This window comes from Miniopterus schreibersii (assembly GCF_964146895.1).
Source record: "Miniopterus schreibersii genome assembly, chromosome: 8".
Taxonomy (NCBI): Eukaryota; Metazoa; Chordata; class Mammalia; order Chiroptera; family Miniopteridae; genus Miniopterus; species Miniopterus schreibersii.
Window position 1 is genome coordinate 23,348,343 of NC_138109.1, and position 15,518 is coordinate 23,363,860.

Consider the following 15,518-nt stretch of genomic DNA (forward strand, 5'->3'; position numbering starts at 1 on the left):
GACATTGGGTAGTTCACGTAACCTCTGGACATTCCTTTCCTGTCCATGCAGTGAGGATATGAGTGTCCACCGCAAAGGTGCTGTTGGAAGGGTGAAGTGAGATAATGCCTCTGGCGCTCTCAGCCTCTTGCCTGGCATATATTAAGCACTCGGTAAATGGTAGCAGTTTTCACTAAACCAGCACCTGTGAGCCTTGCCCTCTTCCTCTCATTTTCAGGTGCGCCCTGTTTCTGAGATGGCCCCTTCCCTTGTGCTCACTTTTCTCCAAACCTTAAAACCCTGCCCCTTTCAGAAGCAGAGCCTGTTTACCTTTCACAGTACTGATGCTCTACTTGATTTCAGCTGATTGAGGTTTTTGGCTACGTAGGCTTCTAATTTCTATCTGTACCTTTAAATTCTCTCTGAAAATGAGTTCTACACAGCTATGAACCTCAAATAGCCAGAAAGGAGCCAGCTAGCTCCTTGCTGTGGTGCTGATGGAGCCTTCAGGCCTGGGTTTCTGCCGCCCTGTGCCCGATACTGGGCTGCAGGGTTCTCCAGAGTGCTCTTGGGAATGTGGGGCGAGGCCTCTGACTTGAGATGCCCCATCCAAGCTAGATGGTTCCAGAAGCCTCGATTTCCAGGTCCATGATGGAGCACATGGGCCTCCTCTGTCTTTGTGTTTGTAATGGAAGGGAGGCATGGGCTTAATGAGCAGGGCTCCATTTCAGCTTTAACCTTTCTTTCAGATGCTCCTGTGGCCTGCTCCATGACAAGCAGTAAGACCAGCAATGCCCTAGGGAAGGATCTAGATCTCTTGGCCTCTGTTTCATCCCCTTCTTCTACAGTTTCCAGAAAGGTGAGTCTTGTGGGCTCCACTGGATTTAAAGAGTATTCTGAAAAGAGTGGTTTTTGAGAACTTAATCATGGAGCCAAGTCATGCTTCCTTGGTGGAACTGGACTTTGGTTTTCTTGGTTCTTGATTCATTCTTTTACACTCTGTCTTCCCTGCTATAGCCTAAGATTACTGTTCATTCCATCCTCTACTACCCCAAAAGGGTGGGCCCTCGGAGTGGGCTTCTCTCTAAGGTGTGTCCCATTGTAAAGGCTGATACTTTAGGTCAACTCCTCAGCCTGAGTTATTGCCAGAGAATTTGTAGGTATGAAAGACCTGAAGCATTTGATGGCTACTGTTTGTGGAATAGCTGCTATGTACCAGGCACAGTGCTAGGTGGTGTTGTATATTATTTTGTATATTTCATTTGTAATTTAAAATCTTCACCACAACCCTGCAAAATGGATATTTTATAGATGAGGAAACATTAGTTTGGAAAATGTATGTGACTAGCCTCCTGATATACAACTAGTAAGTGGCTCCTTTGGCATCTAAACTCAGTTCTTTCTGGCTGCATCATTTATAGGTTGCTTTTCATTTGAAAGTCTTTTTTTAATTAAAATAATTTAAAAAAAAATTTTTTTTTTAGCAAATTACATTGCTTTGATAAAGAACAAAGTATTGTTCCAGAGCTTAACTATCAGGTGTTTTCAGATATTTGTATGGTAACAGTGTCAGGAGGCTATTGACCCCAGCCATCAATTCTTACTGCACATGTTAGAAGCCGCAGAGAGATGAGGGAAGTCCTTACAGAGACCCCCATGAGGAACATCCCAATTGTACCCTTGCCCTCTTTGCCCTAAGGTTGTAGGCTCCATGCCAACTGCAGGGAGTGCCGGCTCTGTTCCTGAAAACCTGAACCTGTTTCCAGAGCCAGGGAACAAATCTGAAGAACCGGGCAAGAAGCAGCTCTCTAAAGATTCCATCCTCTCACTGTATGGATCCCAGGTGCCTCAGATGCCCGCCCAAGGTAATGGGCCAGGTAGAGACATGAGAACTTAAATGCAGGAGTTATTTGTTGTGGCAGGGCAGTTGCTTTGGGGGCCGTGACATCACATTCCAAACCATCCTGAACACCAGTGACATTTCTTGTGAAACCACAGAGTAGCAGCAGGTTCTTCCGTGGCGCTGGTATCACGTCTGTGCAGTCTGACTCAAGGCCTGCATCTAGACCTTAAAGTGGCTCGGTCAGCCAGCTACTGGTGGTAGCCCCTGGCAAGTCTTGTAGGGAATCTAACTAACTGTGTGGCTGTGTAAAAGAGGGTTCTGAGCTGGGTAGTCCTGAGAAATTCTAGCTGGAAGGGAGTAGCCAGTGAGACTTTGGACTAGCTTTGTGTGCTTTCCTAACAGATCTGTGTGTATGTTCTCTTGGCAGCAATGTTCATGGCTCCTGCTCAGATGGCATATCCCACAGCCTACCCCAGCTTCCCTGGGGTTGCACCTCCTAACAGCATCATGGGGAGCATGATGCCCCCACCAGTGGGCATGGTAGCTCAGCCAGGGGCTTCTGGGATGGTTGCCCCCATGGCCATGCCTGCAGGCTATATGGGTGGTATGCAGGCATCAATGATGGGTGTGCCAAATGGAATGATGACCACCCAGCAAGCTGGCTACATGGCAGGCATGGCAGCTATGCCCCAGACTATGTACGGGGTTCAGCCAGCTCAGCAGCTGCAGTGGAACCTTACTCAGGTAAGCTACCCTGTTTTCTTTGGGATAAGAGTTTCAGACTTCCTCAAGGCCATCTCACTTCAAATCTCTCCCTATCCTTTGAATCCTCACAGGAGATAACACCAGAGACATTCGTAGACTTAGGTTTGCTTCTTTCTCTTTCTGGAAGGTCTGTCTAAAGTCAGACTTTCTGCAAAGTTCTGGGTTCCTGTAGAATAAGGGTAACTGCCTAATCTAAGTCTCTCCATGCATTCATCAAAACAAAAACAAAAATAACCTATACAGATAAACAAGGAGCGCAAATAAAACCTCCTATAACCCATGGCTACCATGTCAGGCAGACAGAATGCTACAGGCTTCAAATTACATGGCAGGGGGCATATAAACACCTAACTCCAGCAGAGCTAGCATCACAGAGGAGACTGAAAAGGGGAGAGGGAGCAGGAGGCTGGAGGTGACAGGGGAGAGATGAAATCATCCCCTGGAAAAATAAAGACCTGAATGGAAAGACCATGGATTGGAAACATGCTGAGAAGAGGTCTGAGACCTGGTAGATTAGGACTGTGGTTATTTGGAGAATCAAAAATAAGGGATTGAAGCCCTAGCCGGTTTTCTCAGTGGTTAGACCATCGGCCTTAGGACTGAAGGGTCCCCGGGTTCAGTTCCGGCCAAGGGCACGTACTTCGGTTCCAGGGTCCATCCCTGGTCCCATTGGGGTCACGTGTGGGAGGCAACCAATCGATGTATCTCTCTCACATCTATGTTTCTCTCTCCCTATCTCCACTCTCTCTAAAAAGCAATGGAAAAAATATCCTCGGGTGAGGATTTGAAAAATATAGGATTATAGATGGTAGCCTTAAAAGGAGAATGTGCTCTTTGGAGGCCTGGTGGTGAAGGGAAGTAGAAAAGAGAAACAAATAAATACACCATCCTCCCCGCAAAACAGTCATTTCACTCTCCTAACAGAAGAGGGTACCCTTGAACTAAGAATGGCACTGATGGATTATCACTCACTGAAGGGAAAAAACCCCGTGAGCCCATCGTAATATTTTATAAAAAATGGGTGTGAGAGAAAGAGAGGGAAAACCTCCTTTATGCAAGAATGATCACTAACAATTGTAGAAAAATAGGGTATTCACATATTCTCAAAGAAATATGCCTCAGATTATGTATTAATTACAATGAAAAACTTAATGATAGTTACTGCCATAGCCAAGTGGTCAAATGTAACGTATACTGGACACATTAACATGTGCTTTCTGGTATCTTGCACTAAGACCTAAGAAGGACACAATATCACCTACGTAAACTCTTGCCCAAAATGGATCCAGTGCTAAGAAAACATGATATAAATCCAAATTGAAGGATTTTCTGTGTGAGTGGCTTGGATTCTGAAAACAGTGTCAGGAAAAGAAAATGTTGTGGGGGAAGTGTTCTAGATTAAAAAGACTAAAGAGATATGAAAATGAAATGTATATTAGAATATTGTATTAATCTTAAATTTCTTGAGTGCACTCATTGTATTGTGGTTCCAGGAAAGTGTTATTTCTTATGAAATACATCCTGACTTAAGGGGTGAAATGTCAATTTTCAATGCCCATCAAAAGCTTAAAAAGTTTCTACATATACATATCAGAAAATATGGCAAATGGCTAATAATTGGTCAATCTAGAAAAGGGATATATGGGTTTCATTGTACTGTTTCAACTTTTCTGTAAGCTTTAAATTGTTCTTAAAAGTTGGTAGAAGAAAAATAGACTCCTAAGGAAAAAGGACTTATAGAGAAAATGTACTAGGCTTAGGGAATCAAAGGCATTTTGCTTTGATAAAGTGTTTCTTCTGTTCACAGCCAGGGGCTACTCTTTCAGTCTAATTCATAAAGTGGCCCTCACCCCACTGACTCTTTTCTCCCAACAACTTCCCTTCTCACACACTGAAGACACGTTGGCCCTTTTTTTTTTGCCTTCCTTTGTTCATCTGAACACTCCAGCTTCTTTCTCTCTCTGCTTGAGCGCTGGCAGGCACTTTCACTGGCGGTAATAACTCTGCTGGAGATAAGGCAGGGGGTTTCTCTGTCGTCTCAGGGTTGGCGACCACAAATGAACAATAGGGCCCTTCTATTTAGAGTGAGAGCCTGGAAAGGAAAAAGGGAATAACCTCTTATGCTGCTTATATGTTGACTAGCTCCAGGATTCCTTCTTTCCCTTCCTGAGCATTAGTCTCTATCAACATCTCTTTTCCGAAAAGTCCTGCATTTACGTGGTCTGGTGTCCTTGAAATGCTCTATTGAGTTTCAGGGCAGTTCTGTACCACAAGAGTCCCCTTTGTCCCATTCTCCACATCCCCACAGCCAGAAGGACTCCGAGCTTGCCTTTTGCACTAATTGGCTGCACGCCCACATCCTGGTCTGAAAGTCTCCTCTCTCCCTTTCAGATGACCCAGCAGATGGCTGGGATGAACTTCTGTGGAGCCAACGGCATGCTGAGCTATGGACAGTCGATGAGCGGAGGAAATGGACAGGCAGCAAATCAGACTCTCAGCTCTCAGATGTGGAAATAAAAACAAAACACCTCTGTATGGCTGCCGCTCTCCGCCCCCCTTCTTCCTCTTTCCCCAACTCTTTTACCCCATCCCCTTTACCTACCTCTCTCTGTTTGGTTTAGGAATTGCTCAATCTGTCATTTGGGGTTTGGCATTCTGCCCAGTCCAGCCACTTTCCACACACACAGCCTCTCTGTTGCTTTACGTTGTACGTGTCCCCTAGCCATCCCGACTTCCTCCCAGCCATCCCAGCCCTGTCCTGCACCAGCACCTTAGGAATTGTTGGCAGAAGGCACTTATACTGCGGAAGGTTAAACCTCCTATCCGTTCTCAGAGGGGTCTGTGGGTGTTGTTTTAGGCAAAGAGGGGAGGGTTTGGAGGTACTTCCATGTGTGTTAATAAGCTATTTCTACATGTTTAAATTGTTGGAGAGGGAGGCATCATGCTCCCATGATTTATGGGAATGAAGAAAGTACTGAAATCAAATTAAATACTTTTTGGGTCTTAGGACAGGTTGGCCCCTAACCCTGGGGAGAGACAAACCTCCATCTATGTGGATAAGCAAAAACATGACTCTCCTGTGCCCTGAATTGCTTTCTGGATCTGCAGCTTCAGGACTTGCTGCTTCAGTCAGCCTTTATTATTAGCACCAAAGACTTATGAAAGCCCCGCACAAACACACAGCCCCTTCCCTGCCTCCATCCTGTCTGCAGTGGGATCTGGCTCCATGGCTGGAGGACCAGCCTCTCCAGAGGGAATGCAGAGCTTAGTGTGTGTACTACGTGTGTGTGTGTGTGTGTGTGTGTGTATTCTGCCTCCCACTCTCTCCCCATCTGCTCTGGGTATTTTGGTTTTTCAGGTTTAGGTTTACAACAGAGAGGAATTAATTTATCAACAGCCTAAAACTGTTATCAGTTTTTCTTATAGTTTAAAAAACAATCGCAAGCTCATTGATGGCTCTCTTCCTCCTTTCCCCTCTCCCAACCTGCCAGTCACTTTCATTCCTGTGTATCCCGGGCTGCTCTGTTTCCCCTCCTGTTGCAGGTGTATGAGGCAGAGAGCCTGGGCAGCTTTCCTCTCAGTCATTGTTCACCCTACTTGAAAATTAAAATGAGAACTTTGCTTAAAAGATTTCATCTGTGGGAACCACAATTCCTGGTTGCCTTTCTCCTGTGTATGTGTAAATTCCTTAATAAATATTGCAGGGAAGCACTGTTTGCTTGCTGTTACTGTGTGTCAGTCTTGGAGGAGGGTGAGTTCCACCCACATTTTCTGCTTTCTGGGGCCGTTTCCCTCAGTCCCTGTATTTTAAAGAAGTCTGTATGGGGCAAACCCAAGGGCCAGGCCCAGGCTCAGGCCCAGGCCCAGGCCCAGGCTCAGGCTCAGGCTAAGGCTCAGGCAGTCAGAAAGGGAACCTTTATCCAGTGGTGTCCAGAGTGGTGAGCTGAGGGAACTGTGGAAACCTGCACTTGCTAGTCATAGAACATGGGAACTAGAAGCACTCCCCACCCCCTCCCTGTATCCCTGCCTCCCTCCCTCCTTTCCTTCCTTCCTTTGAATACACCTTTTGAGTACTTCCAGATGTGGGAGGATAAAACAGTGGCTGAGAAAGTGAGCTCTGGACGAGGCTACCAATATTCATATCCCTTCTTACTCTGTGACCTGGGCAAGCAACTAAACCCCGTGTCTCAGTGTGAAATAGGGCCAACGGTAACACTTAAGGTAAAATGAAGCAGTTCCTGTGGTGCATGTCGCACAGTATTGGGCACTTAGCACTCAAATGTTAGTAAGTGTTCTGTGCCCAGGCCTATGTTAGGCATTAATTCACTCAACAAATGTTTAGTAAGTGTTTACAGTGTGCCAAACAGTGTCTTAGGCTCTGGAGTAAAGCAATGAATCAAAACTCCCCAATCTCAAGATAGTGCGATAGGAGGGGTGGTAATAAGCAAGCAAATAAATCATTTCATTTCAAGCAGTAGTAATACAAGGTAAGGCAAGTGAAGGGGGAAAAGTGGGTATGGGGCCATTTGAAGGGGGAAGTCAGGACGAGGTGACATTTGAACTGAGGCCTGAATGAGCAGCCAGTTGTGTGGGGATCTGGAAAAAGAGCAGAACAAGGGTCAATGTGTGCCTTGGCTGGAGGTATCGGTTTGGGGGCTGTTTGCGTATCGATTGGTATGTAAATCCCTGAGACTGGGTGCTGTCACCTAAGAAAGCCCAGTGCAAAGAGGACTGAGCCTTGGGGCCCATCAGCTTTTAGAATTTGGAAGGGAGATAAGAAAAAATGAATTCGACATAATCCCCACTCTTAAGAAGCTCATAGTCTCATGGGGCAGCAGACTTAGATGAGAGGTAGTAGTTAACCAGTGGGGGGTGAGGGTAGGCGTGGGGAGAAGAGTGTTGCAGACAGACAGTGCCATGTGAACGAGGCAGGAGCCCTGCAGGAGCACAGAACATTTGGGAAGCACAGCAGTTTGATGTTTCTAAGGTGTGCGAGTCGGGGTGTGGTGAGTGGAAATGTGGAGATGGGGGTGAGCCAGGTCACGGGAGGCTTCCTATACCCTAGGAAAGAGTTTAGCTTGAAGTGTTGTCAACCATGGAGTGACATGGTCAGGTCTGAATTTTAGGCAACTACTGAGAACAATGTTTTTGAGGAGATGGCCAGATCTACGGGACCAGAGGGAGGGTAAGAGCTGAACTAGGGCCATGGCAACTGGGGTAGGGGAGGATGGAGTAGTCAGAGCACAGTTCCTGAGCTGCTTATGAGGTACGTGAGCTTCTCAAAGGCGCTCCCACAACAATGCTGAAGTTTGGGAAAGACTGCATGTTATGTGACCTCTTCTACATCTGGAATATAATAGCCCAATAGTGATGGCTCTGAAAAGCCTTGTGGTAAAGATTTTTAAAGAAATCAATACTTAATTTTTTAGAGCAGTTTTAGGTTAACAAGATTGAGTGGAAAGTACAGAGCGTTCCCATACACCCCTGCCTCCTCCTCTTTTGACCTGGCACCAGAGTGGTACATTTGTTACAATGGATGAACCTACATTGACACATCACTGTCATCACAAATCCACAATGTACATCAGGGTTCACTCTTGGTAGTGTATGTTCTATGGGATTTGACAAATGTATAATGACATGAATCCAACACTAGGTTCATACAGAATAGTTTCACCATCCCAACAATCCTGTGTGGTCTGCCTATCCATCCCTTCCTCCCCCCTAACTCCTGGCAACCACAGATTTTTTTTTTTTTTTTACAGTTTTCATAGTTGTGCCTTTTTCAGAATGCCATATAGTTGGAATCATACTGTATGTAGAATTTTCAGATTGGCTCGGTTCCCTTAGTAATATGCTTTTAAGTTTCCTCCATGTCTTTTCCTGGCTTGATAGCTCATTTCTTTTTACAACTGAATAATATTCCATCATCTAGATGTACTACAGTTTATCTGTTCACTTAGTGAAGGACATCTTTGTTGCTTCCAAGTTCTGGCAATTATAAAGTTACTATAAACATTTGTGTGCAGGGTTTTGTATGGACATACATTTCCGATTCATTTGGGTAAGTACCACGGAGCATGATTACTGGGCTGGATGATAAGAGTATGTTTAGTTAGGTAAGAAATTCCCAAACTGCCCGCCAAAGTGCCTTTACCATTTCGCATTCTCACCAGCGATGGATGAGAGTTTCCATGGCTACAGATCCTCACTAGCATTTGGTGTTGTAAGTGGTTTGGATTTTGGCCATCCTAATAGGTGTATAGTGATATCTCGTTTTAATTTGCAATTCCTTAATCTGTAATGTTGAACATCTTTTCACATATTTGCTTCTCATCTGTGTTTCTTTTTTGGTAAGGTGTCTGCTCAGGTCTCAAATAGCTGTCTGGTTGTCCTTATGACCCTTACTGAATAATCCCACATTACCCCACTAACTTGAAATGTCACATTTATAATATATTAAATTTAAATTACCAAGTCTGTCTGTGGGCTTCCAATTTCATTTCACTAATTTATGAGTATATTTTTGGCACTAGTTTTATTTTTATTATTATGCCTCTATTAATACAAGATAATATCTTATTGGTAGGGCAATTCTGACTTCATTATTGTTGGATATTTTTATTGGTCATTCTGGAACACATACCATTCCAGCTAAACTTTAGAATCATTTAACTTAATAAAAAGAAAAGTTGAGATTTTGACTAGGGAGTATTAAAGTGAAGGAAAGTAACATACTTGGAATGTTGTATTTCAATCCATGAGTAAGGTGTACGTCACTTGTCTATTTAAATAACTTTTATTTATATGCCCCACATAATTCTTGTCTATGCTTAGTCTTATTTTTCCAATATTTTATTTTGAGAATATTCAAACATACAGAAAAGTTGAAAGAATATTTTTGAGTAGCGGATAGGTGCGTGAACTGACTGGATTCAACACTTGCAAGTTGCGTAGTACAGGGGAAGTTAAGTAACTTCTCCAAACCCTAGTTTTCCTATCTGCAGAGTGAGAGTAGTAATAGTACTTACCCCAAGGGGCTGTTAAGAGGACTAGATCAGTTAAAATATGTAATGCACTTGGAGCAAAGCCTCATCTTCTGAACACATTGTGCCAGGGTAGTAGTCTGCTTGGGTTGTTATAACAAAGTATCATAGACTGGGTGGCCTAACAGAAATTTATTTTCTCACAGTTCTGAAGGCTGGAAGTCCCAGATCAAGGTCTAGCAGGGCCAGTTTTCGGTGAGGTCTTTCTTCCTGGCTTGTACACAGTGCCTTCTTCCTAAATTCTCACCATGACCCTTCCTCAGTGCCTGTACCTTCAGAGAGAGAGAGAGAGGGAGCCCTTTGGTGTCTCTTCTCATAAGAACACTAATTCTTATGGGTTTAGGGCCCCACCTATATGATCTCATTTCATCTTAATTATTTCCTTTCTCCAAATACAGCTGCACTGGGGTTAGGGCTTCAACATACGATTTTGGGGGAGTAGGTGGGGAGGCACATTCAATCCGTAACAGCTAGCAACTACATAGTTTTATGCTATTTTCTAAATTGTAATTTTTGTAACTACTGATGTAGAAGTATGTATTTGGAATGATGTACTACTATTTTGTTGAGGACACAAAACTCAGCAATATAACAGCATTACAGTTTAATCATTTTTGCAAAACAAAATTACATAAAAATGCATGAAAAAAACCATAGCTGCTGTGCGTGTGTAGGCATGTGTGTGCACCAAATGTTAGCAATGGTTATCTCTGCTTGGTGAGGTTATAGATAATTATTTTGCTTTTGTGTATCTTCTGGAATTTCAGAAGTATAAGGAAAGCGATTAACATAAGAATTTATTGGATACTAGAGCAAAAAACTACCCGATCGTGGTATTCTCTTAATAAAACACTGGATTCCATTATATTTTCAGTCTTCCGCGTACCTTTTATAAAGTGACAGTGGTATGGATTCTTTTACACCAACGTTCTTTAGACCAAAAAAATGATACAGATGTTTCCCTTTTATCAGAGGGTTCAAACCTCCCGCGGGAGCATTCACGTGGCTGTTCTGGGCGCCGGGGGGAGCTGGTTCCATTCAGCAGCCTCCGGGAGGGGCGGACCGGGACCGGCTCGGCAGGTGCCGGCTGCGCGCCGCGGGGCTGGGGTCCGCACGCTGCAAACCCAGAGGGGCCGCAGCACCCGCGGGGGCGACCGGGGCGCCCTGCCCCCCCCCCCCCTTCCCCGGGAGCCACCGCAAGGGCCGCGCAGGCGCAGGGCAGCAGCGCTCTGCGGGAGCGTAAAAATCTTCGTTGCGCGGACACCAGACCCCGCGGGTGCGAGCGGGCGCAGTGGTGAGCGGGGACTGTCCGGGGCGTGGGGAGGGGACCGCAGGGAAGCGCAGGTCCCTCCCTCCGGGCGCGGGTGTCGGGCTCAGATCAAGGCTGCGAGGGCAGGGCCGGCCCTGGAGAGAGGTTCCCCCTCTCCGCGTAGAGGGAGGAAGCAGGATTAGAGGGGTGACGTGATTTGCCACAGCCCACAAGCGAAGGAGCTGGAATTCAAACCCAGATCCCTTTTTATTCCAAATCTCACACTCTTTCAAGCGTAATACTGCTTAAAAACAATTGGGTTTGCTGTTCCCTCCATGCTTCGCGACGCCAGCGTAGCCTTTCGGACCATGCGGGCTGTGCACGCACAGGGTCTCTATTTTTTGTAAAAATTGTTGAGCCGGCCCGGCGGGGTGACTCAGCATCTGCTGAGCATCGACCTGGGATCCAGGAGATCGCGGTTGGATTCTGGTCGGGGCTGTGCCTGGGTTGCTGGCTGGATCCCCCTTGGGGGGCGTGCAGGCGCAGCTGATCAATGACTCTCTCAACATTGATGTTTCCATCTCCCTCTCTCCTCCTTTTCTCTCTCTGGAATCAATAAAGACATATTTTTAAAAAATTGTTCAGTGGTTCGTGCAAGTTCTAGAATTCTGACCATGGGACGGAGGCTTCCAGATCACTTGCTGACTCCAGTGTTTTCTGTGCAGCATCTCCAGGGAGTACAGAGGTGACACCTGTGGAGCCTCCAGCTGCCTGCTGAGGAGACAGATGGTGCTCAAGATGGAAGGTGGGCCTGGAGAGCCTCGACACTAAAGGGTCCAGACTCCGGATTTGGGCACTGTATGTGGCGCTGCATGTTCCCCGGTTGTGGAGAGGGAAGACACCCATACAACTGTGAAGCCTCCATGTAGTTTTTGGCAGTGTCCTCATCAACGGTGGAGGAGCCCAGTCAGGACTCTGCCTTGTGGTGCCAAGGCGGAGAGTCCCCTGGAGGGAGTGCTGAAGCCATCGCTGCAAAGCTCCTGCCCACCGTGCCCACCCAGGCCAGCACCTGGGTGAAGCTGCACCTTCCAAGGAAGGCCAAGGAGGGAGACCCCCCTGGGAGGGTGTGTGTTTGAAGGAGAGGTGAGAATAGACTGATGGGTGGAAGGAAGGAAAAGCAACACCCTCTAGTGTGAGAAGGAAGGTAGACACCTGAGCAGAGGCATATCTTGGGGCGACAGTTGAGTAAGAGGTTTCTAGGGTTCTTGTTTGTGGCTCCTGGCCTGAGATTTTCCTGAGTATTGGCGGTCAGTTCAGCCTAAAACCAGTATTTCAGTGTCATGTCTGTATGTTATTTCTTTTTATCTTCTCCACGGGTATGTGGGGCAGGGTGGACTTGCGTGATTTTACTAATTTTACAGCGAGGAAATGTGAATCAAATGAGAGACCTGGCCAGGTAGTTGGTGGCTAGATCAGAAGTAGAAGGCAGCAGGGAGAGTGCCAGGTAAGCCTGGAGTATCTTGTGTTAGAAAGCAAGGACGGTCTCAGAGACTAATGGACAGTTATCAGATGGATGAAAGAGCCAGGTCCAAGGGGCTTTCACTGGACAAATTTGGGACAGTTTAAGTGTCCAAATTGATTGTAACACCTTGAATAAATAACATTCCACAAGTTCATGATGACATTTAAAATAGAGAAAGAAGGGGAAAAACTCATTTGCCAACATTGGTAGTAATCAAATACACTGATTTCTTACTTTGAAAATAGATTATTATGGGAATGAAGGATGCATTTACCTTGCTTTTTAGATAATTTCCAGTTGTTGATGGAAAGCACTTTACAGAAAAACCTGCCAATAATAAATGTAGATGGAATAATAGAGCATTTTACTGTAAATGAAATAATTGAAAGGTTGATGGGGGACAGGATATTCACATGATGTCAAAGTATCACCCCCACAAATTACTTGCTAGATGCCAAGGAACGAACATACTTTTCCAATGGTGAGATCTGGTGGTCAGATTTTTTTTTATTATTATTTGCATTTATTAATTTAGGAGAGAAAGGGGGGCAGGGGAGAGAGAGAGAGACATCGATTCGTTTTTCCACTTATTCATGCATTCAAACCCACAATCTTGGAGTATCAGGCCGACGCTGTAACCAGATGAGCTACCAGCCAGGGCTAATGATTTTTCTTAATGTGTAAAAAGTATGAGACAGATACTTAAATTTTCAGTAAAGAAAATTTTGTCAGAAATATGGGCTTGAGATGATATGGTGTTAGAATCCTGTCTTCTTTAATTTTATCTCTTGATATTTGTCCTTATAATAATGCTCTCTTCTTACTCCATTTCCTCTTGCAATTTCACATGGATGAACTCTCCCAATATCTTAGTCACCTCCCGTACTGCTAACAACCTCGTTTGATCACTCTTCACTTCCTTTCATATTAGCTTTCTAGGTGGCAGGATCACATTTGAAAATAGTCCAAGCTTCCTATATCTAGTATATATTATTGTTTTTCCATACTGTTCTCTTTATAGCTATTTCTTTTTTAAAGTGCAATGAATATGGGTCATTTGTATTTTTGGATTTCTTTCAGACTTGGAAAGTAAAATGGAAACCAAAGAGTTAACTTTAAAGAATGACATTTCATGGGAAGAATTACACGATGGTCTAATGATGGAAAGGTCCACAAGAGGAAGCACCTTGTATTCCACACTTGGAAGAGAATCCAAATGTGATAAGTTAGAAAGCCACCAGGAAAACGAAGGAATGGGTGAGGGGAAATCCCCTTGATCCACAGGAAAACGCTCACTCAGGAGGCAGACCTCAAGAATCTAACAGATTTGAGAAAAGTATTAATGTGAGCTCAGAAGATATTCCAGGACCAGTAGGTCCTCCAAGAAAAAGAGATAATAAATATGACACATCTGGGAAGAGGAGCAGATGCAATTTAGATCTGATGAATCGTTCAAGGAGTTATACAAGAATGAAAACCTTTGAATGTGATATTTGTGAAAAAATCTTCAAACAGCTTATTCACCTTACAGAACACATGAGAATTCATACTGGAGAGAAACCTTTTAGATGTAAAGAATGTGGAAAAGCCTTTAGCCAAAGTTCATCCCTTATTCCACATCAGAGAGTCCATACTGGTAAGAAACCCTATGAATGTAAGGAATGTGGGAAAACCTTCAGACATCCATTATCTCTTACTCAACATGTTAGAATTCATATTGGGGAGAAGCCCTATGAATGTGGTGTGTGTGAGAAAGCATTCAGCCAGAGCATTGGGTTGATTCAGCATCTGAGAACTCACATTAGAGAGAAACCTTTTAAATGCAAAAACTGTGGAAAAGCATTTTTCCAGGTTCGAAACCTTACGCAACATGAGATTATTCATAGTGGTGTGAAACCCTATATATGTAATGTATGCAGTAAAACCTTCAGCCATAGCATATACCTGACTCAACATCAGAGAACTCATACTGAGGAAAGACCATATAAATGTAAGGAATGTGGGAAAGCCTTTAGCCAAAGAATACATCTTTTTATTCATCAGAGAGTACACTCTGGAGTGAAACCTTATGAATGCAATCACAGTGGGAAAGCCTTTAGGCATGATTCATCCTTTGCTAAACATCAGAGAATTCATACTGGAGAAAAACCTTATGATTGTAATGAATGTGGAAAAGCCTTCAGCTGTAATTCATCACTTAGTAGACACTGTAAAGCACATTTAAGAAATACCTTCAGCAATGCCATGTGAAATATGTTCAACATCAAGGAATCCTCATATTAGAGCAAAAGCCTCTAAATTAGTCCTTTTCTGACTTTTGGGTTTCAAAAACCAATTTTTTATTGGTTTGATCCAATTTTACAACTCTTAGTTTTGTCATATTAAATGAAAACACCTGTTATCGGCATTGTTTCAAAGAGGAAAGGACATTTAAAAATATTTAAAAGTATAGGAAGGATATAATCATAAAGAGCAGACCTTTACATTGAATTAAATCAGCTTTATGAAAACCTCCCAAAATTGTCCTTATTTTTCTCATTTCACTATGAGTCAGTGCAAACTTCATTATGGCAGGTCAGTAATCTGTGGACTGCCTTTTGAGAACCACTGTTTTAAATACCCTTTTAATGAGTCAGAACAAAATGTAATACAGCCTTTTATTATAGCCCTTTATGTGGCTAGAAGAAGCATAAATAAAAATATTGGTTGACTTACTTCTAGAAGATATAATGTTAAAGGGAACTTTCTAGAATTGATAGATAATCTACTGTACGTCTTTAATGGTTTCTTATAGAGAATTGGCAAACTTTTTCTGTAATAAGCCAGATAATAAATATGTTAGGTGTTGTGGGCCATAAGGCCTCTGTCAGAATTACTCAACTCTACAAATTTGGTGCTAAAGCATTCAGAGACAATACATAAACCAGGGTGTATCAACCTTGGTACTGCTGATATTTGGGGCTAGATACTTTAAAAAAAAATAAAAATCTTTTATTGATTTCAGAGAGAGGGAGAGAGATAGGTAGAAGCAACAATGATGAGAGAGTCATTGATCGTCTGCCTCCTGCATGCCCCCTACTGGGGATTGAGCCAGCAACCTGGGCATGTGCCCTG

The 15,518-nt window shown here is 44.0% G+C and overlaps 1 protein-coding gene across 1 annotated transcript in view; it reads left to right on the forward strand.

Moving 5' to 3' along the window:
- Nucleotides 1-6,303, forward strand: part of SMAP2 (small ArfGAP2) — a 41,182-nt gene extending 34,879 nt beyond the window's left edge. Inside the window, exons 7-10 of the mRNA XM_081143764.1 lie at nucleotides 729-838; nucleotides 1,679-1,844; nucleotides 2,250-2,566; nucleotides 4,979-6,303. Coding sequence (XP_080999890.1) covers nucleotides 729-838; nucleotides 1,679-1,844; nucleotides 2,250-2,566; nucleotides 4,979-5,104 — 719 coding nt within the window. The 3' untranslated portion in view covers nucleotides 5,105-6,303. The remainder of the gene's footprint in view (nucleotides 1-728; nucleotides 839-1,678; nucleotides 1,845-2,249; nucleotides 2,567-4,978) is intronic.
- Nucleotides 6,304-15,518: the final 9,215 nt, after the last annotated feature.